General features: G+C 37.9%; 1 protein-coding gene across 1 annotated transcript; it reads left to right on the top strand.

The window, feature by feature from the left end:
* The first annotated feature begins 90 nt into the window (after positions 1 to 90).
* On the top strand, positions 91 to 23,496 carry RRH (retinal pigment epithelium-derived rhodopsin homolog). Its single transcript, XM_061419408.1, has 7 exons — positions 91 to 7,114; positions 12,261 to 12,451; positions 14,229 to 14,328; positions 14,848 to 15,001; positions 15,886 to 16,054; positions 18,044 to 18,222; positions 19,632 to 23,496. Exons 1-7 carry the CDS (start codon positions 6,985 to 6,987, stop codon positions 19,747 to 19,749), a joined length of 1,041 nt encoding a protein of 346 aa, XP_061275392.1. The 5' UTR covers positions 91 to 6,984; the 3' UTR covers positions 19,750 to 23,496.

The raw sequence follows: 23,496 nt of genomic DNA, 5'->3' as shown, positions 1-23,496 counted from the left end.
AGCTGTGTTTATTAAACCAGAGTTTAAAGGGACAGCCTACTAGATTTAAGATAGAAAAAGAGGATGTTTACATATCTAACTGAGCTTTAAAGAAAAAGCAGGCTAGTAGAGCAGTATTTCACATTATTTATAAATTAACACTCCCTTTAAAATGTTAGCATTTTGTATATGAGAACATCAGCACCCTTTATCACATTTTTTCCCTTTTGTGTGTTAGGACACAAATCAAAGTAAGACAACTTCTCTAATTGTAACTCATAATTGATTAGAAAATTTTAGTGTTAATTATGAATCTATTAAAGTTGGAAAAACTCTGTTCAGGTTGAGAACTAGAAATTCAAGACATTTCTGAAGAAATATTTAACTTTTTTATTCAATATAGATGGAATGTTGAAAGCTTCACTGAATGTTTTTATTTTCATTTTTTAAGGGACTCCAGGTTTAAGGTTTTACTGACCATAAATAAATATTTGATTGCTTGCTACGTGTTCATATTCTTGGATAGGGACATTACAAATGAAATTGATTGTGGTCCTCAATGCTGTTATAGTATCAAGATATAACAATGATAGCAAGTTAGAATACTGTGATATAGGATAATTTCCCCTACCATTGATTCCAACCTGCCCTCCCTCCCCAACATGGTTCATTCTTGGAATGAGTTGTCGTGTTATTTGTTCAGTTTTCTAGCATGCTTTACCTAACACTTGGTTAACTCTTGAATGCTTATTTGAGTAGCATATAGTATTGCCTAAGTCAGTATTTGCGTTTTCCTTATGCTTTTTGATTAATGGAATTGTAGCAGGATTAATAAATGTATAAAACATAAGTATGTATGATGAACAAATATGTTGAAAATTTTTCACAGAAGCAGTTATTCTATTATAACTTGGGAAAGGAATCTGTTTGATTTAGAATTCTTGGGTTGAAACTCTAAGTTAAAGTTAGGGCCAGGGTTTTTACTCTTGTTCTTTTAGCAAGCACTAAAGTGACTATGGTATTTTCCTACGGACAAATAATACACAGTTCCTACACCTTTTTTTAACATTAAAAAAAAAAGTCTTTAAAATGGCTGTGTAGAAGTAATGTATAGGTTGTAGACAAACCACTTTTGAGATTTTCTTCACCTTTTAACTTGGATATATCTATCTTAGTCACTCAGTTGTCTCCAGCTCCTTGCCACCTCCAGACTGCTGGATACCAGGCTTCCTTGTCCATCACCAACTCCTGGAGCTTGCTCAAACTCATGTCCGTAGAGTTGGTGATGCCATCCAACCATCTCATCCTCTTTCATCCCCTTAACCTCCCATCTTCAATCTTTTCCAGCAACAGTATCTTTTCTAAGGAATCAATTCTTCACATCAGGTAGCCAAAGTATTGGAGCTTCAGCATAAGTCCTTCCGATGAATATTCAAGACTGATCTCCTTTAGGGTGGACTGGTTGGATCTCCTTGTAGTCCAAGGGACTCTCAAGAGTCTTCTCCAATACCACAGGTCAAAAGCATCAATTCTTTGGTGCTCAACTTTCCTTATAGTTCAACTCTCACATCCATATGTGACTACTGGAAAAACCATAGCTTTGACTAGACGGACCTTTATTAGCAAAGTCACGTCTCGGCTTTTTAATATGCTGTCTAGATTGGTCATTGGAGAAGGAAATGGCAACCCACTCCAGTGTTCTTGCCTGGAGAATCCCAGGGACAGGGGAGCCTGGTGGGCTGCCATCTATGGGGTTGCACAGAGTCGGACACGACCGAAACGACTTAGCAGATTGGTCATAGCTTTTCTTCCAAGGAGCAAGCGTCTTTTTATTTCGTGGCTGCAGTCACCATCTGCAGTGATTTAGGAGCCCAAGAAAAGTCTCATTGTTTCCATTGTTTCCCCATCTATTTACCATGAAGTGAATGTTAAGTTTTAAGCCAGCCTTTTCACTTCTCTTTTACTTTCATGAAGAGGTTCTTTAGTTCCTCTCGCTTTCTCTCATAAGGGTGGTGTCATCTGCATATCTGAAGTTATTGATATTTCTCCCGGCGATCTTGATTCTGTTTTGTGCTTCAACCAGCCCGGCGTTTCGCATGATGTACTTTGCATATAAGTTAAATAAGCAGGGTGACAATATAAAGCCTTGACATACTCCTTTCCCAATTTGGAACCAGTCTGTTCCATGTCCGGTCCTAACTGTTGATGTGCATACAGATTTTGCAGGAGACAGGTAAGGTGGTCTGGTATTCCCATTTGAAGAATTTTCCCGTTTGTTGTGATCCACACAGTCAAAGGCTTTGGCATAGTCAATAAAGCAGAAGTAGATATTTTTTTCTGGAATTTTCTTGCTTTTTCTGTGATTCAACGGATGTTGGCAGTTTGATCTCTGGTTCCTCTGCCTTTTCTAAATCCAGCTTGAACATCTGGAAGTTCTCGGTTCATGTACTGTTGAAGCCTGGCTTGGAGAATTTTGAGCATTTGCCAGCATGTGAAATGAGTGCAATTGTGCAGTATTTTGAACATTTTTTGGGGATTGGAATGAAAACTGACCTTTTCCAGTCCTGTGTCCACTGCTGAGTTTTCCAAATTTGCTGGTGTATTGACTGCAGCACTTTTACAGCATCATCTTATAGGATTTGAAATAGCTCAGCTGAATTCCATCATCTCCAGTAGCTTTGTTCATAGTCATGCTTCATAAGGGCCACTTGACTTTGAATTCCAGGATGTCTGGCTCTAGATGAGTGATCACATCATTGCAGTTATCTGGACCATTAAGACCTTTTTTATAGTTCTGTGTATTCTTGCCACCTCTTCTTAATATCTTCTGCTTCTGTTAGGTCCATACCATTTCTGTCCTTTATTGTGCCCATCTTTGCATGAAATGTTCCCTTGGTATCTCTAATTTTCTTGAAGTGCTGTCTAGTTTTTCCCATTCTATTGTTTTCCTCTGCAGTGATCATTCGGGAGGGCTTTCTTATCTCTCTCCTTGCTATTCTTTAGAACTCTGCATTCAGATGGGTATATCTTTCTTTTTCTCCAAAGCCTTTTGCTTCTCTTCTCAGCTATTTGTAAGGCCTCCTCAGACAACCTTTATGCATTTCTTTTTCTTGGGGATGGTTTTGATCACTGCCTCCTATATAATGTCAGGAACCTCCATTCATAGTTCTTCAGGCACTCTTGTCTATGAGATCTAATCCCTTGAATATGTTTGTCACTTCTACTATATAATCATAAGGGATTTGATTTAGGTCATGCCTGAATGATCTAGTGGTTTTCCCTACTTTCTTCAATTTAAATCTGAATTTTGCAGTAGGAGTTCATGATCTGAGCCACAGACAGCTCCCGGTCTTGTTTTTGCTGACTGTAGAGAGCTTCTCTATCTTTGGCTGCAGAGAATATAATTAGTCTGATTTCTGTATTGACCATCTGGTAATGTCCATATGTAGAGTTGTCTCTTGTGTTGTTGGAAGAGGGTGTTTGCTATGACCAGTGCGTTAGGCATTAGCCATCTTTTAACTTTTATTTCCACATCCTATTTTTCTTTTTTCTTTTCCTTATAGTAGTTCTTCTGGGTTTCCTTTGGTATATTAGTGGTGTTTTTGTGTGTGTGTGTGTGGCCTCACTGAATGGCATATGGGATCTTAGTTCCCTGACCAGGTATTGACTCTGTGCCCCCTGGACTGCTAGGGAAGTCCCTAGGGCATTTGGTTTTGAATCTAGTTCATATGTTTAGGAAACCTAACATTAATACATTTTGTACTGTGGTATCACTGAGCTCCATTGTAAAAGATACTTTAATAGTTCAGTTGCTCAGTTGTGTCCGACTCTTTGCGACCCCATGAATCGCAGCACGCCAGGCCTCCCTGTCCATCACCAACTCCCGGAGTTCACTCAGACTCACGTCTATCGAGTCAGTGATGCCATCCAGCCATCTCATCCTCTGTCGTCCCCTTCTTCTCCTGCCCCCAGTCCCTCCCAGCATCGGTCTTTTCCAATGAGTCAAGTCTTCGCATGAGGTGGCCAAAGTACTGGAGTTTCCACTTCAGATCATTCCCTCCAAAGAAATCCCAGGGCTGATCTCCTTCAGAATGGACTGGTTGGATCTCCTTGCAGTCCAAGGGACTCTCAAGAGTCTTCTCCAACACCACACTTCAAAAACATCAATTCTTCGGCGCTCAGCCTTCTTCACAGTCCCACTCTCACATCCATACATGACCTCAGGAAAAACCATAGCCTTGACTAGACGGACCTTTGTTGGCAAAGTAATGTCTCTGCTTTTGAATATGCTATCTAGGTTGGTCATAACTTTCCTTCCAAGGAGTAAGCGTCTTTTAATTTCATGGCTGCAGTCATCATCTGCAGTAATTTTGGAGCCCCCCAAAAATAAAAGTCTAATACTGTTTCTACTGTTTCCCCATCTATTTCCCATGAAGTGATGGGACCGGATGCTAAGATCTTAGTCTCCTGAATGTTGAGCTTTAAGCCAACTTTTTCACTCTCCACTTTCACTTTCATCAAGAGGTTTTTTAGTTCCTCTTCACTGTCTGCCATAAGGGTGGTGTCATCTGCATATCTGAGGTTATTGATATTTCTCCCGGCAATCTTGATTCCAGCTTGTGCTTCTTCCAGTCCAGCGTTTCTCATGATGTACTCTACATATAAGTTAAATAAGCAGGGTGACAATATACAGCCTTGATGTACTCCTTTTCCTATTTGGAACCAGTCTGTTGTTCCATGTCCGGTTCTAACTGTTGCTTCCTGACCTGCATACAGATTTCTCAAGAGGCAGGTCAAGTGATCTGGTATTCCCATCTCTTTCAGAATTTTCCACACTTTATTGTGATCCACACAGTCAAAGGCTTTGGCATAGTCAATAAAGCAGAAATAGATGTTTTTCTGGAGCTTTCTTGCTTTTTCCATGATCCAGCGGATGTTGGCAATTTGATCTCTGGTTCCTCTGCCTTTTCTAAAACCAGCTTGAACATCAGGAAGTTCACGGTTCACGTATAGTTACTAACATATTAAATCTTTTGACATGTTAGCCGAATAACTTTCTGAGTGCTTGCATCATGCTAAAATGGTAGTTGTTGCCATAGCAATGAAAAGGTTTAGTGGAATACAAGCAATATTACCTGGTATCCCTGAGCATTTGAGAAGAGTTATGAAAGGAGGACTTATTTTAGGCCAGTTAAAGTTTATAAAATCGAAGAATCATGAGCTGTGTTAACTTGACATGCTTATAGTTATATTTCTTAGTATTCTAAGCCTCATCACAATATAGTTTTTCCATGTGACTTATGAAGGAAGCATAAAAAATTATTTAGAATGTACCTATCACAATCATAATCTGTAAAACTTTTATCAATAGCGAATAGTCATCTTTGGAATTATTTTTCTTCAGTTTTTGTAAATAGAGCTAATTATTTCTGAAAAGTTTAAATGGTGGTACAACTAACTAGGCATAATCCTTTACAGAAAAGATAGAAACTATGAACAAAAGCAAACTCAAAACGTTTTGAGTGAATAGTGATTGCAAAAAAAAAAAAAGCAAAAAAGAGAAAGACTTGAAACCTAGTAACCCATGGTTTTTTAAATAGGTCATTTTAGGATTACATTAATTGCTTTAGGGTTGTTTGAAAATATTTTGATATTGGAATACTAATGAGATTCACTTTTCTAGTATACTCTTCACAATATTACTATATGTGTCATAAAAATTTGAATACTAGTAGCTGTAAGATCTGGGACAGATGAACCCACCTGATTTCAACTTCTTCAGTTTATTCAAGTATATGGCTGAAAATTGAGGCAAAAGGACTACCTTGTGTCCCCTTCCTGCTAGGCCATGCTAAGATTATAGAATTAAGAGGGTAAATATAGCCCTCTAGTGGTTCTGTTATATACTTACACTGTTAACTTCGGTGCATCTATCATTTTTCTTAAATTGCCGATTTTTAGGAATTTCACTATTGAGTAGAATCAGATTTTTATAATATATGGCATAAAAAATTACAAAGAAAAAAGATGGTAGGGATATCTTATTCTAACAATAAATGTTCATATTAGATTATCATCCATTTATGTAATACACTTTTGGAGTTAAGATAATCCAGAATATTAGAATTGCTCTGTAGTTTATGAGGTGAATTGTTCACTCTAGATACTTTGCTGGTGTATGCTATGATTATTAACCAGATAACAACTGATGCATATCAAAATGTAGTGTAAATGAACTTAGGTGGATTATGAAGTAGATCATGTTATATCTGTGCTTTGAAATATATAGTTATTAATAACTTAGATTTAGGTTTCTTGACCTGGAATTTATGGTATAGCTTTAGGGGAAAACAAATTGCAGAATTATTTTGTATATATATAACCCCATTTTTTGAAAAGAATGGGGGGGAAAATGGAGGAAACATTAAATAGTTCTATAAATAAATGTTTCTATAAGCAAAGAAAAAGAATATACAGGAAGCTATTATTATCATTAGGAGAGTGAAGTTTGTAAGGTTGGAGGGGATTGCTTCTTTATCTCTAATGATTTAAATTGTTATGAAAAAACAAAAGGAACTGGAGTGGAAAACTTGGAAGGATCAACAGGAAACAGCCACCTTAACCTGTATAGTTTTAGAGGACTAATGCTGACTCTTAATTTCCAGCAGAAATCAGTTAGTTCAGGTCCTGATCTGATTTTCTGAGTTTGTTTATTGTTTGAATGGGACGTGTGCACTTGATAATCTCCTTGGATACAAACTGATGCCCAAATTGGTTAAAATGTGTGTTGTTTGGTATTTCTCTTTATTTTGCTAGTAAGCTTTTCCCTTCTTCTGGGGATTAAAATCCTTTCTTCTGTAGCCCAATTACAGTTGTTAAAGGAGAGCCTCTATGAAAAGGCCCTTCTTTGAGGTCTTTAAGTGGAGATGGAAATGATTGGTTTGGAAATTTTTCTCTCACTGGCTTTTGAAACATTTCGTAGATATTGAAAGCTCATTATGAAGGATGTCTCAATATCTTCACTCCAAAATGCTAAGGAATAATTTAGGCAACAGTTCAGACTGTAAAAATGAAAATGGCTCTGTCTTTTCACAGACTGAACACAACATTGTTGCAGCTTACTTGATTACTGCAGGTATGGATGTTTACTCCATTAACAGTTATTTTGCTTTTGAATGAGTGAAGGCAAGCTGTGGTTTTTAGCATAAGGTAGTAGAAGAAGCATGGGTTCAGAGATAGTGTTTCAAGTTCTGTTCTGTTGGCCAACCTTGACAAGTCACTTATCCTTTCTCAGTTGTTGTGCGCATGTGATAAATAAGGATGTAAAGATCAAATAAGAGAATATAGGTCAAAGGATAAATGGAAACATTGTTAATGGTGGTTAGTCTAACAAGTTATTTTGAATTTTGATAGGCAGTGAGATGGGGCTGAGAAAAGTTTTCTAGAAAACAAATAATCATCTGTATGTGTGGTTATTATATTGTCAAATGAATTTTTATTGAGGGAGAATGTGCACTGTGGCAAAAATGTATTTTTATGGCATTTACTGTTCTCATACATACTTTCTGTAGTTTTGTCATCAGTGGTAGAATCTAGTTCAGACTGAAAGATCCTGGAAAGAAAATTAGTTGTAAAAAGAGAGAGCAGATTGTATTATCATTGAGGACAGAGTTTGATGATTGAGCTTGTTTTTTAATGCTGTCTTGGAAAACTGAAGTTTGGTTTTCATTTTTTAGTCTCTTTGTAGCAGTGAGCAAGTTCCTTTATCCTTTTGTTCTTCCATTTTCATATCTATAAAACGGGGATAAGAATAAGCTACCAGTTGGGATTGTTGTGAAAAGTAAAAAAAAAATAATGCACAAATATACCTAAATGATATACAGTGTATGTTGGACAAATACTAATGAATTTTAGAAGTAACTCTTATTATTTTTTGGATTGACTTATGAAAAATTGTAAGTATATTCAAAAGTAGAGTAAAAGCATAGCAAATCCTACTATACCCAGTTTATTCTTTATAATTGCTTAATTTCCCCATTACTCACAACTAGAGTATCACTTCTCTGCTAGAAACTATGGTTCCTCAGTTAATTTTCATAAATTTTAGTGACATGCTAATAACTTTTTCATTTGAATACCTCTGTATGATAAGCCCTGGGTGAGTTCTGTTTTCTTTTTTTGTGTGTGTTGCAACAAAAGGAGAAAACAATATGCTACTTAATGAGATAATCTCCTTATCACAGCTACACAGGAATACTTTGTATACAAACTTTTGGTTTAGTTAGTTTTTGGTAGATGACCAAGAAAAGCTATCTTTTTTGATCTGGTTACAAAGGAAGCATGCAAAGAAGATTTCCTGTTAAGAAAATGTTCTCTCTTGTTCTTATTCCTGTAACAACAATAACAGTAATAGCAGTCTTACTATGACAATGATGACTCTGCTACTACTGTTGCCATGACTACAACCACCATCACCACCACTACTGCTAGTGTTATCGTTTGAATTCTTGGTATATACCAAGCACTGCTATAAGCACTTACCTGTTTGGAATAATTCATCCTTAAACTAATTCAGTAAGTAAATTTGTTTTATTTTCTCCATTTATACTGATAGAGTTTAAGTAAGTTTACCAACACACACACATCTACTAAGTAGCTACACCAGTATTGAACTCAGGTTCTTTGGCTCTAGAACCCCCATGTATAATCACAAGGATCAGTTTTAATGTATATGTGTTGTATTTTTAGCAGGTGAACTGAAGGGAGCATGTCTTGCCTCATTATGCTTTTGTTTAAATGTTTATTGTTCTTTGGGCTCCCAAAACCCCACCTTTAACAAAACTCACTTAAACCAAGACTATGAGGAAAAAAGTTTAGTCAAAGCATTTATTTCATTTGCTACTGTTACAAAGAGCCTATTTTTCATTTTAAATTTCATTTTTAATTTAATAGTTCTCTTGGATTTTAGCTCTTACAAACTTTTACCAACTTAAGCTCTCCCTTTTTCCAGTTTATTCTGGTGGTAAGAAGGCATGGTGAATTAAGGATCTGAAATAGATTCATTATGGGTGCATTATAGGCTAAAGGATAAGAGATATTAGGCTGAAACAATGACTGCATACCAGCTAATGAAGAACCTTAGCTGTGAAGGCAGTAGGGGGCCACTAAATGACATGATCCAATTTGCATTTTAGATATATGCTGTAATGGTAGCTAACAGACCAGGTAGGAGGCACCCTGGGTAGGAGGTATGGTAAAGGTTAAGAAGGCTTCTGAGGAGGAAGTAGTGGCAATGGAGATAGAAAGAGCTAGAATTTAGAATCCATGGTGGTTGGATGTGGAGACTTGGGGAGAAGGTGAGGGAGCATCAAAGATGACAAGTAGGTTTCTTTTTTTGGGCCATTGGATAAATGGTGAAGCTATTCACACCTGGAGAAGAACATGTTTGGGGCAGGAATGAAAATCTCTGGGTTCAGTTTGAGAGAAGTCCCATAAAAAGCTGGACACATGGGTTTGAATTTTATGAGATTGATCTGGAAAGTATCAGCATATAGCCTTGACTCTGAACTCACTGAGTGTATGTTGAATGTGAAAAGAAAGAGGTCTAGGACAGAAACTTGGACAATGCATATGTTTAATAAGGTAGAGATGAAGAAAGAAAGACCAGGAAGTAGACTGAGAAGGATCTCCCGAAGAGATTGGAGAAGAGCCACAGAAGCCGAAGGGAAATTAAGTGAAAGTGTGTTAATTGCTCAGTCGTGTATGACTGTTTGCAACCCCGTGGACTGTAGCCCACCAGGGTGCTCTGTCAATGGAGTTCTCCAGGCAAGAATACTGGCATGGGTTGCCATGGCCTTCTCCAGGGGATCTTCCCAACCCAGGGATCAAACCCATGTCTCCTGTATTGCAGGCAGATTCTTTACCTCTGAGCCACCAGGGAAGTCCCTAAATTAAGTTAACTTAGATCTAACTACTAAATAATCTGTTGTCTACTCGTTAGAAAACATGGGTTTCCATGGTTGCTCAGTCAGTAAAGAATCTGCCTGCAGTGCAGGAGATATGGGTTTGATTCCTGGGTCAGGAAGATCCCCCTGGGGAAGGGAATGGCTACCCACTCCAGTATTCCTGCCTGGAGAATCCCATGGAGAGAGCAGCCTGGTGGGCTATAGTCCATGAGGTCTCAAAGAGTCAGACACAATTGACTAACCCTTTCACAGCTAGAAAATCGAGCACAGTGCTTGAGACAGCTGCAGAGAAAATAAAAGGACTAAACTGTTTCCCTCATTCCCCACATTATATCTAAAACTACCCCATAAGTACAATTACTTTATTCTAGTTTGGTAGGCAACAAATTTACCACACTGTATTTTTATCTGACTTTTAAAAAAATCAACAAATCTGTAACTAACCAGAAAGATTCTTCAGTTCACTAAACTTTTTGGAGCTACAATACTGGATGCAAAAATAATGAGCCAAAGAATCAAATTTTATATCATTGTGTCTTAATTATGCTTGCAGGAATAATAGATATTAAGCAATATGAGTTTTAGTCATCTATTAAATAAATCTGCTCTATGTCACATACTCAACATAGAAGCCATTAGAAGCCTATAATTTACACAGGAAGATTAGGAATATAAGAGTTAAATAATATAGCATCACGTAAGATGAAGTATAATATAGACAAGTACTTCGAAAATTTATTAGTGATGAGAGGATACTATAAGGAAGACAAGCCTTGGAGGGCAGAATCAGGCTTGAACAGAATTTTGAAGCGTGGGTAGCATTTGGATAGGTAAAGGAGTAGGGTGTTCCAAGTGAGAGAAATGAGAGTTGAAATTTACCACACGCCTGGTGTGTCTGATATATACTAGATGGAGGGCTTTGACAAGTGTGAACATTTGCTTAGAGAAGGTAAAAACAGTTCGAAGCAGAGACTGGGGTATCAGGTTGGGACATGTGAACTTTTATCCCACAGATGTTGGGGAGTAAATTGAGAAGAGTCTGGGTTAATTCTATGTTGTAGCAAGCTTATTCTGCCAGCAGCGTGCAGGAGGAAAAGAACAGGAACCTGGAAGATTAGTATAACAGAATGTTGAAAGGAAGTTTTGATATAATAGAAGTTCTTCCTTAGCTGATACCTTTGTGTGTTGGTACTTGGAAACCTTCCTTCTCTCTGGCAATAGCTGGGTCTGCTCACCAGAGTTCTCTTCATGATGGTGAACACCCTCTATTCCTTTTGTCCTTTACCTCTCCTTTAGCCCCGAGGAGTCTGGTAATGGCTCTACCCTCTCTCAGTTGTTAGGACTTAGTGTGGCTTACATCTGGCTGATGGGAAACTTATATTTCAGATGGGGGTGTTAAGCAGGCTAACATTCACATCCAGTCTACTCAACAGTATTTCTCATTGTAAATTAGTACATTGGCATTCAGATTAAGAATTTCAGTCATCAGTCTACCTGAATCCAGCCAATTCTGGGGCACTGACAACATTGAGTCTCTGGACCTGCAGGGCTAAGAGTCAGATACCAGACTGTGGAAACTTCACTAGGGTGATGTGGCCTGTGAGGTTTCTGAGTGGATCTGAGAGCCAACTTGACTTCCTGTCTACCTAGCCAAACCTTGTTGTGTGCATTCTTATTTAGGGATGTATGTGTATGTGTGTGTGTAATCAGATTTGAACATGTTAAATTTTAAGTAATATTGAAACAGTCATATGATCTTACATACTGTAGATGCTTAATAAATGTCTAATGGCAATGAGTTGTATGAAAAGGGATGAGGGACTGGAGCGTATTTCAGGAATAGAAAGTGACAGAAGTGCTGTTAGGATAGAATGATAGCTGAGGCCTGAGAAACAACAGAGAAAGAAGAGCCTCATCTTCAGGAAGGAGGAAAGGAAATAAAGCTGCCAAAGGAGACTATATGGTCACACACACACACACACACACAACTATATGTATCCTAAAAATCAGCATTGGTATCAATGGGAGTCACTTCAAGGACAAAGTGATCAATAGTGATGTTGTTAAATGCCAGCCTTTGGTGCTGGTTTATACAAGTGGCAGATTCTTTGTGTTTTGATTTTTATATTTCTGTTTTCACAAGAGGGCTGTGACAATATTGCAACTAGTTTGAAGAATAGCTGGAGCTCTTCCAGTGAATGAACCAAAACCAATTTGTGAATTTGCTTTGTTTCTGAAGGAATTTAAATATTTAATTTTTATTTTAGTTTTGCACATTCAAATTAAGTGAAGTGTGTGATTTTTTTATGTTCTCAGGTGTGATAAGTATCCTCAGCAACATAATTGTTCTAGGCATCTTCATTAAGTTCAAGGAGCTTCGGACACCCACAAATGCAATTATCATCAACCTGGCTGTTACTGATATAGGGGTCAGTAGCATTGGCTACCCCATGTCTGCTGCTTCAGATCTGCATGGAAGCTGGAAATTTGGATATGCAGGATGTCAGGTATCAGAGATCCTTAGAATCAAAGCAAAATGAACTAGATTAAGAACTTGTAAGTTTAAGTCTCTTTACAAAATCAAATAGTTTTACGTAGCATAATAGATATGGTGCTGTCATTGAAAATAGCTTCAGGAGTGACTGGGAAATATATTCTTTAATAAGAGAAATGAAAGCAGTAGCCATCATTATATTTTCAAAATTTCCCCAACCTAAAGGAAAAAATTAAACTAGCAAAAAATTAGAAATCAGTTAGAGAAGAAAAGTGAACATTTGCATATTCAAATAAAAACTTGTATATTGCAAATTCAAAAAGAAATACTCTGCTTTCATTTGAAACAATAAAATATTTAATGACCATATCATAATGTCTAAATAATATAGTTAAACTACATGTTGTTGATTTTTTTCTGTGGTAAGTTCTTTGTGAGAATTGCTCTTAAATATATCTACTATAATTTTTACTGTGGTAAGTTCTTTGTGAGAATTGCTGGTAAATATATCTACTATAATTTTTACTGACAAGAAAATAAATTAATATAGTTTGCAGAAATGACTTTTGCCCCAATTTTTTTAGAACTGTTTGCTGTTTTAAGCTGTATAGCTGTAGAGAATAAAATGAAAACGGTAGAGAATAGTGAATACCCATTTATGCATCAACAGGTTTTATCAAATCTTGATGTTTCGCAATATGACCTTCAGGTTGTTTGGGGCTTCTTGCTTTTTGTTTTTGGTTGTGCTTCAGGGCTTGTGGGATCTTAGTTCCCCAACCAGGGATGGAACCCAGGGCCCTGGCAATGAAAGTGCAGAGTCCTAACCACTGGACTGCCAGGGAATTCTCTGTTCCCAATTGTTTTAAATCACAAATGTTCTCATACATGTCTCTTTCTGCAGTATATGAGAGTTTCTTTAGATACATTACTAGAGGAGGAATGGTTTGGTTGTAGATAACACAACGTCAGCTTTATCAAGTGTGGCCAAATTAGTCTTCAAAATGATTGTGCCAATTATGAGAACTTCTGTTGCTCCACATTTTCGCCAGTGCTTGGGATTGTCAGACTTTTAAATTTGTAGTGTTATAATGGATGTAAAATCGTATCTTATGATTTGCATTTCTTTCAATATTTAATGTGATTGTATATCTTATGTCATAGGCACTCTGGTTTCCTCTTGTGTGAATAGCCCATTTTTCTGTTTGTCTTTTCCCCTTAGTGAATTGTCTGTTTTCTGAATACCAGTCTTTTGTTGGTTATATGCACTGCACTTGATTTATGGTTTGGTTTTGCCTTCTTTAGAGTATGTATAGAAGTTTTACTTTAAATCTTAGCTTTTTAAAAAAGCTTATTTTAATTAATGAAGTCCCAGAATGTTTTCTATAACATAAAGAATGTTTTCTTTATTAAGCCACTTACAATTTGAAAATAGATAATGTATTTTAACGTTAGTAAAATAGAAAATGGGGCTTCCCTGGTGGCTCAGTGGTAAAGAATCTGCCTACACTGCAGGAAATGCAGGTGCGATCCCTAGGTTATGAAGATTCCCTGGAAGAGGAAATGGAACCCACTCTAGTTCTCTTGCCTGTGAAATCCCATGGACAGAGCAGTCAGGATGCAAAGAGTTGGACATGACTGAGCGACTGAACACACACACAAAATAGAAAACACTCAATGTATTTATTTACTGTTCAATGTGTTTAAAATATATTTTAGCAATGGGATAAAAGTATAAATGTCTCTTGGGAGGGTGTGTAGGATGGTGGAATCGTTCCAATTTTGATTTTCAGATTTATGCTGGGTTGAATATTTTTTTTGGAATGGCAAGTATTGGATTGCTCACGGTCGTGGCCGTGGATCGATACCTGACCATCTGCCATCCTGATGCAGGTACAGCACTTTTCTCAGCTTTTGCAATGAACCCATTTGCCTAAGTTCTGCTTGTCACACCTTCACTTCAAAATGTATTAATAAATGTAGTGACTTGTGACATGGTCAGCCTTCTTTCTCTGATAATTCTTGATTGGAAGTTTCAGTGGTTTTCTATTACACCTAGAATAAAATTCACATTTCATAACACGGCCCCCAAGACCCTGCGTGTTCTGACCCCTGACTACCTTGCAGCATAGCCTGGGATCTTGTCACTTTGGGGTACTGGCGAAACCCTTTCCCAATTTGGGGCCTTTGTAAATGCTATTTCCCTAGTGCTTCTCCCTGCCTATCCTCTGATTCATCATTTTATCATTCAAGTTTCAGCTTAAATGTTATTTTTTTCCAGAATATGAATTCATAGGTTTTGTGTGAACTAAAGTGCTCTTGGTGATAATTTTGAATAATCAGTTAAAACAAGATGAAGATATGAATCACATCATTGGGAAATGATTTAATATTCCATGTATTTGTTAATAGGAAGAAGAATGACTGCCAACACTTACATCAGCATGATTCTGGGGGCCTGGACCAATGGCCTGTTTTGGGCTTTGATGCCTATCATTGGGTGGGCTAGTTATGCCCCAGATCCTACTGGGGCCACCTGTACCATAAACTGGCGGAAAAATGATGTGTAAGAAACGTGTATGCAGTTTATAATTAAATGCTTCTAATGCAGACAGACACATTTTCACCATTTCAAATTTAACCTCAGATCTAATGTTTCTCATATAGAGTGTGGCAAAGGGTTTCCTTGGTTTAGATGATGTGATTCCAACTAGAGATGAATTGAGAAACGTGAATTATGTTAATTTGCAAGGACAGGGCATCCCTTTGTCTCCCTGCTCTGCTCCCTCCTTTCTGTCCTTTGGCAGCAAAGGGGATACAGAGCCTCCTTTAGCGGCACCTTAGAGGTAGGACCTGAGGGGAAAAGGACTGGAGAAAGTTCTGGAGAAAGCCCAGGCTTTCTTTTCTGGTGCTAAAGCATCTTCTGAGAATTACACAGCAAAAGTGCAGTCGCTGCAAAGATCGCTTACTCATCAGTGATGCTCTTCTATGTTTACTAAGGAGAAGAAGGTAATTTAGTTCATTAAAGGAAGTGAAAGATTACTCAGAAAAGTAAACAGAAAATTTCTCTCAAACTAAATCTAAGTCTAAACATTTTTCTGTACAGGGTCAAAAAATAAATATTTTAGATTTTACAGGCAAGGTTGTCTCCATTGCAACTATTCAACTCTGCCTGTGGAAGCAGCCATAGACAGTAAGGAAATGACTGTGGTTCCAATAAAATTTTATTTACAAAAACAGGCGACAGGCTGGATTTGCCCACAGGTCATAGTTTGCCAACCCCTAGTCTGAATGAACTAAAAGTCGAATGTACCTCCTAAGCTGTTTACTAATACTAGACAATGCCAGTATTACTTCTGCTAATTATTCTGTTTCCCTTCCCCTATTTAGTACGTTAGATGAATAGTGATTTAATGTCATGATTTAATTATTTCCTTTTCTTACTTTCAGGTCTTTTGTTTCTTACACGATGATGGTAGTTGTGATAAATTTTATCGTGCCCTTAACAGTGATGTTTTACTGTTATTACCATGTCACTCAATCCATTAAACATCATGGTACTAATAACTGCACTGAGTACCTCAACAGAGATTGGTCAGATCAGGTAGATGTAACAAAGGTAAGGCATTAAAATCCTTTAATCAAGCTTCTACACGGACATGGTTCCTTGGCCCTGTAGTCATCTCTCCCCAACTCCCAGTTCTTATTTTCTGGCTCTTTTTTCTAGTGTTGGCCTCCATATTTCTAAACAATGTGCTTATCTCCTGTTTCAGGTATTTTTGTTTGCTGCTACTTCTTGATTTCCTACTGTGAACAAAGACTTTCTCTTATACCACCATCTTTTCCTTCTCCCCACCAACACCTCTCATCTTGTCAATAAAATGTTAATATTTGGCTAGATGAAAAGTCAATTTTACATTATTGTGACTATCTAAATTTCATTTATTGCAGATCTCTGTAGGGCTGTATGACTTATATTTCTTTTTTTTATACAACTATTCCCCCTTTGGAGTTAACAGTTCATTCCTTTTCTTTTTCTTTCTTGTCTTCTGTCCATCTCTCTCCCCTTCTCTTCTTCTCTCCCTCTCTCCTCCCTTTCCACCCCCTATCTCTCTGTAGCTTTGTTTCCTGACTGTTCTGTGTGACAATGAAGTGATTTTGGAAAGTGGAAGCTTTAGTCACTCAGTTGTGTCCAACTCTTTGTGACCCCATGGACTGTAGCCCACCAGGCTCCTCCAGGCAGGAATACTGGAGTCAGTAACTGTTTCCTTCTCCAGGGTGATCTTCCCAACTCAGGGACTGAACCCAGGTCTCCTGCATTGCATGCAGATTCTTTACTGTATGAGCCACCAGGGGAGCCTGGCAGTCCTATGTACCTGTCCCTAATTCATCTCTAAATAGATGCTTCAGTTTCCTCTTAGTATTTTCATATGCATCAGAGACTAAATTGACTTCATCCTTTTCTTAGTTATCCTCCTGACACCCCCAGATCTCCTGCTCCAGATTACACTGGCTCTTCTTTAAGATGACTACCTAGAAAGTCAGTATCCCCACATCTCCTTTATCACAAGCTGAGAATGCTTTGGCCTGTCTCCTGGATCAGATCACCTCTTTTCTGGATTGCATGTCTTCCTCTTTTTTTTTTTTTTTTTGGTTGATTTTCTCACAGTTGGTGGAACACATCCCCTAACAGAGTCCTGAGAACATTATAGGGAAGTCAAATTTTTAAGATTTGGCATGCCTGAAAATGTCTTAATGCTCCTATTATGTTTGATTGATTGTTCACTTGGCATAGAATTCAAAGTAGAAAACTAATTTTCAGAGATTTTTGAAAGCATTACTATATAGTCTCTCAGTTTTAGGTGTTGCTGCTAAGAAGACTGACAGTTTCCTGGTGGTCTGTGTTCTCTCTGGAAGCTTGTCACTTTCTCTGTGTCTCCAGTTTTCCCTCTGAAATGTGATGCTGATGTGCCTTGGTATAGCTCTTTATTCACCCACGTGCCTGGTACGGGGCGAGTGCTTTCAATGTCGAGACTCAGATCTCCCCTTCTGGGAGCTTCCTTGTATCATTTCTCTCGTGAATTTCACTGCCCTTTTTGTTTTCTCTATTCTCTTTTTATTTGGATATTTAATCTCCTGGATTTATCTTTTAATTTTCTTAAATATTCTCTCCTACACTGTCTCTCTTTGGGGTTTTGTTTGTTTGTCTTGGTTTCTACTTTCTGAGAGATTTCTTCAACCATGTCCAGGACTGAGATTGGCTGAGGAGATGCTCAAGCCTGGGTTGTAAAATTTAAACAAGCACTGAAAAGCTCAGTAACCCAAAAAAGATAAATCCAGCTGTATTCTCCGCAGCTCACCAGCAGAAAAAGGGCATTCTTTACATTCATGAACCAGTTCATCCATTTCACAAGCTCCAGTTATCATAGCTGGCTTTAGGTGTATTAACAGAGTACAATGAGGGGAAAATTTCAGTGTTTCCTCTATGTCTTCAACATCATAAACTTATTCAAGTTCCAATCCAGATAATTTTTCATGCAGTTTTAGATATACTAGCTATTTTGATATTTTAGTTATTGGGCTTGGTGAATACTGATTTCTTTTACAGATGTCTGTGATAATGATACTCATGTTTCTGGTGGCGTGGTCCCCTTATTCCATCGTGTGCTTATGGGCATCTTTTGGTGACCCAAAGAAGATTCCTCCCTCAATGGCCATCATAGCTCCTCTGTTTGCAAAATCTTCTACATTCTACAATCCTTGTATTTATGTGATTGCTAATAAAAAGTAAGTCATGTCTAAAATGCTTCTCAACTAAAAAAAAAAAGTGTATACAGAAAGAATATTAGAAAGGCAATGGATAATGTTCTAAATTTTGGGGGAGGTAAATGACATAAACTCGCTTCAGGTGAAATTAAGAGTTATTTGGTTCATGCAACTGCACTGCAGAAGCATTCAGGACCTGAAATGTCTAGGACTCCAGTTCTGTGACAGACTCTTCCCTCATGGAGGCGAAATGATCATGGGTAATTTCAAGACCAAGTTCCACCAGCTAAGCATCCCCAAATGCAAGTTTCATCTTTGATGGCCCTCTGGCAGCAATGACCCTGGAAGGTTTTGCAAAGAAAAGAGTGATTCTGTTACTGGAAAGTGGACAAAGCAAGGCCAGTTGGGTTCCGTATGTGGGTAGCATAACTGTATATTTACTAGAAGGAAGACATATCATTCAGATGCAAGAGAAAAATTCATTGTTAACATAACAGGCTTCAGGACTGTGTAGTCACTGAGGATAATGGAGACTCTTCCTTTTCCCCTTTTGTTGAGCCTCTGAGCAAGGATTTCTTTCCTGCCTCCTCAGTGCAGCTTTTGTCGTTTAGTCGCTAAGTCGTGTCTGACCCTTTTGCGACTCCATGGGCTGTCCATGGGATTTCCAGGCAAGAATACTGGAATGGGTTGCCATTTCCTTCTCCAGGGGATCTTCCTGACCCAGGGATCGAACCTGAGGCTCCTGCTGAGTCTCCTGCATTGCAGGCTGTTTCTTTACCCTTGAGCCTCTGGGTAGGGCAGCTTAGACTGCTTCATTTCCTGTTACTGCTTAAAGGTGGATTGAACCAATCTACTGTGCTTAAATATTTGACTGGAAAATCTCAGTAGATGTGAAGTACTGATAATTTGATCCTGGATTGCCAGTGCTGCTTCTATTAAGCTTATATATTTATGCACATGTTTGGGAAAGCAACTTTAGCAATAGGTATATGAAGAAACATAAAAACTTAAGATCAAATAGATCACATAAGAAGAATAAAGAACACGTCTTAAATTTAGAGTCTATTAGTAGTTCTTTTGGAAAGGTCAGGCATTAAACTCACCTTTGCTCATTAGAATAAATGTCTGAAATACCCATCCTTAGTTCAAGTAAATGATTCCTTGCAACTGACATTGTCATCTTAGACATAGTGTCATCTTAGACATAGTTATTGCAATGTTTACAATCAGTGGTGCAAAATTGATCTTTAATTGTACTGTATACTTTATAATACATTTATAAAGGGTCTCAATAGGATATGTTAAAGTTGGAAGCGGAAATTTATTTGGCGATGCTAATTGGCAGTAGTGGCATCTTAGTCATATTTGAAAGTTCTTTAAGCATTCCAAGTCATCATGGGATAATGCCAGATTTTCCCTTTTTATTATAGGTTTCGAAGGGCGATGCTTGCCATGTTCAAATGTCAGACTACCCAAGCAATGCCTGTGACGAGTGTTTTACCAATGGATGTACCTCAAAACCCACTGACTTCTGGAAGTCTGAAATAAGAGGAACTCACACATTTACCAAAACATTTTCTTTACTTTTTTTTTGTAGTGGTTTAATTTCATTTTAAATGTGAGCTCATTTCAATCAAATAGAGACATAGAGTATTGTCCTAATAGACGATAAATTTCTCCAGTGTAGTTTATAGTTCTGTTTGTGCACTGGCTACCGTTGGGAATGTTTCACTATTTCCTTATATGTAAACATACTACTCATCTAGTTTGATGAAGAGGCACATGAGATTAAGGCCTCTTCTCTTTCTCCCTATCATGGAATATATTACAGTGTATCAATGATCTGGTGTTTTGCCTAGTTCCTCCACTAGATCAGAAGCAACTGTTATTTTAATGTTCAGTTCAGTTCAGTACCGTCATTCAGTCATCTCTGACTCTTTGCGACCCCATGAACTGCAGCACGCCAGGCCTCCCTGTAATTTTAATGTTAGAATAAATTAATAGTAATAATAGTTATTATCATCGAAAAAGCAAGAGAGTTCCAGAAAAACATCTATTTCTGCTTTATTGACTATGCCAAAGCCTTTGACTGTGTGGATCACAATAAACTGTGGAAAATTCTGAAAGAGATGGGAATACCAGGCCACCTGACCTGCCTCTTGAGAAACCTGTACGTAGATCAGGAAGCAACAGTTAGAATTGGACATGGAACAACAGACTGGTTCCAAATAGGAAAAGGGGTACGTCAAGGCTATATATTGTCACCCTGCTTATTTAACTTATATGCAGAGTACATTATGAGAAAGGCTGGCCTGGAAGAAGTACAAGCTGGAATCAAGATTGCCGGGAGAAATATCAATAACCTCAGATATGCAGATGGCACCACCCTTATGGCAGAAAGTGAAGAAGAACTAAAGACCCTCTTGATCAAAGTGAAAGAGGAGAGTGAAAAAGTTGGCTTAACTTCAGAAAACGAAGATCATGGCATCTGATCCCATCACTTCGTGGCAAATAGGTGGGGAAACTGTAGCTGACTTCATTTTTTTGGGCTCCAAAATCACTGCAGATGGTGATTGAAGCCATGAAATTAAAAGATGCTTACTCCTTGGAAGGAAAGTTATGACCAACCTAGACAGAATATTAAAAAGCAGAGACATTACTTTGTCAACAAAGGTCCGTCTAGTCAAGGCTATGGTTTTTCCTGTGGTCATGTATGGATGTGAGAGTTGGACTATCAAGACAGTTGAGCACCAAATAATTGATGCTTTTGAACTGTGGTGTTAGAGAAGACTCTTTGAGAGTCCCTTGGACTGCAAGGAGATCCAACCAGTCCATCCTAAAGGAGACCAGTCCTGGGTGTTCATTGGAAGGACTGATGTTGAAGCTGGAACTCCAATACTTTGGCCACCTGATACAAAGAGCTGACTCACTGGAAAAGACCCTGATGCTGGGAGGGATTGGGGGCAGGAGGAGAAGGGGACGACAGAGGATGATATGGTTGGATGTGGTTGGATGGCATCACCGACTCAATGGAGATGAGTTTGGGTAAACTCTGGGAGTTGATGATGGACAGGGAGGCCTGGCGTGCTGCGGTTCACGGGGTTGCAAGGAATTGGACACGACTGAGCAACTGAACTGAACTGAACTGAATAATAGTTAATGGGCTTCCCTAGTGGCTCAATGGTAAAGAATCTGCTTGCCAATGCAGGAATTATGGGTTCAATCCCTGGGTCAGGAAGATCCCCTGGAAAAAGAAATGGCAACTCACTCCAGTATTGTAGGAAATTCTGCAGACAGAGGAGCCTCAGGGTATAGTCCATGGGGTCACCAAAGAGTTGGAGACGACTTATCAACTAAAAGACACAACAACAAATACGGTTAATAGTCTTTAATAAATAATTACTGAAATAAGTTGTTGGAATTTATTTCTAGCTAAAATGGGAAACTGTCAGGATTTCACAATTTTCAAATTTTAATGCAATTATTCACTTAACTATTTAACAAAAATGATCAAATGAATATTAAGCACTATTGTTTTTAAATCACACGTCAGTCAATGCCATATATATTTTATGTAACAGTATAACCTGTGCATATTAATATGTGTTCTACTTTTTTAAGTACTATTTTTATGTGTATGTATTTCCATATATTTGACATGAGAATTAAGTTTAATCAGAGTGGAATGGGGGTTTCTGTATGTTTGTTCTCTTTTTCGTATCTTGTTTTGTTGATGAAAAAATTAATCAATAGTCAGTGTAAGAAAGGAATAGGAAATTTTATTCGAGCTAGCCTCATGTTTATAACCCAAGAGACGGTCTTTCAGAAAGCTCTGAGGACTGTTCCAGAAAGGTGAATGGGGAGGCCGGTATATATGTGCAATGAAGAACATATCTTGGTAAAAAGTTACTGCTTTTTCAAGGAACAGGTATCTTAGCTAATGTTTTTAGTGCTCTTTTAAGTATGGAAAAATGCAAGAAACTGGGTTCATAAAATTTTCTCCTTAAAATACATAACCATCTGAGGGTCAGTTCTGCCGGTTTCCCCAGAGCAAAAAGTGCTTCATCCTGACCTTCACCCTGAATTCCTACAATTCCCTGAATTGTAGGTCAATGCCTACTGTGGCTAATGACTTGATTCTTGTAGAACTGGACAGTCGGCACCATTGTTTATTTTATAATCCCCTCCTTTGGGTAATAATTTCGGCCAAGGTTAGAGAAGGATTTTGCGACTCATGTGTCCCTCCGTGCTAGGAATGCTCATTCCCAGGTCAGGTGGGGATTTTGTTGATAGGCCACTCCATTTGCTGTTCCTGGACTAGGCCCCGTTAACAGCAACCAAAAGCCTCTGGGCTACCTGTCTTACCAGTCTGTTATGGTCCAAGAACTGTTCCCTTTTGTTGATTATCCCTGTAGACTTTCACCGTTACAATTCTTGATCTTATTATAGAACTATATATTTGGTCAATTGTTTTAAGTTCTCTAGTCATTATTACTTTTATCTGAGGCTCAGTCATACATCTGGTAATGCAAGAAACAATAATCTGGTAAAACAGACTGAATACAAATAATATAGCTAGTAACATTAATAAGGTCATAAGCAAGCATTTAAGCTAAGAATTTCCATTACGTGTGGCCCAGTATACCCCAGGTCATCTGACCCAGTCTGTTCTGTACTAATTGTGGACCAATAATGGATATTTAAATTGTTGAAATATTCCCAGTGGTTCATCCACAAATTATGGATGAACCACTGGGAATATTTTAGTACAAATACTTTTTGTGTGGGGAAGGCAAGGAGAAATTACTCTATCTGAGTGTTTCCTCAGAGTAGAATTACTGGATAAAAGTATAGAAACAGTATTATTGTGAGCTTGCACTCTGGAAAGACTGAACTAATTTACATGGCCACTGGCAGTGAAGAAGTTCACTTTTCCCATTATAGTCCTGCTAATAGTGCTGTATCAGTTCTTTAAAACTAAAAGCTATATACTTTAACAAATTCATTTCATTTCACATTTTTTTAACTGCTAGTGAGGCTGTGTATCTTTGCATATTGTGTTTTCTTATGTATTTATTTTTGTAGGCTGTTTCTTTAGCACCTTTGACTACAAATAAAGGAAAACCAGGACACTAATCCAAATATATACAACTGTCCATATGTTTGTATTGGTAAACTGCTATAATAATCTGCTAATTTATTTCTCCATCCTCTGCCTTTCTCCACTGTAATCAATGTATCAGCTTTATAACTGGAATACTCTTCTTTTAAAAATAAAACTCCCATCCCCCAAAT

Source organism: Bos javanicus, chromosome 6, assembly GCF_032452875.1.
Source record: "Bos javanicus breed banteng chromosome 6, ARS-OSU_banteng_1.0, whole genome shotgun sequence".
Classification (NCBI taxonomy): Eukaryota; Metazoa; Chordata; class Mammalia; order Artiodactyla; family Bovidae; genus Bos; species Bos javanicus.
The sequence above is the reverse complement of the archived record's forward strand: the minus strand, read 5'-3'. Positions and strand labels throughout refer to the sequence as shown.

Coding starts and splice junctions, on each gene's coding strand:
- RRH (XM_061419408.1), top strand. CDS start 6,985: ATGTCTCAATATCTTCACTCCAAAATGCTAAGGAATAATTTAGGCAAC. Junction 14,329..14,847: donor CATCTGCCATCCTGATGCAG/GTACAGCACTTT, acceptor ATTTGTTAATAG/GAAGAAGAATGACTGCCAAC. Junction 15,002..15,885: donor AACTGGCGGAAAAATGATGT/GTAAGAAACGTG, acceptor TCTTACTTTCAG/GTCTTTTGTTTCTTACACGA.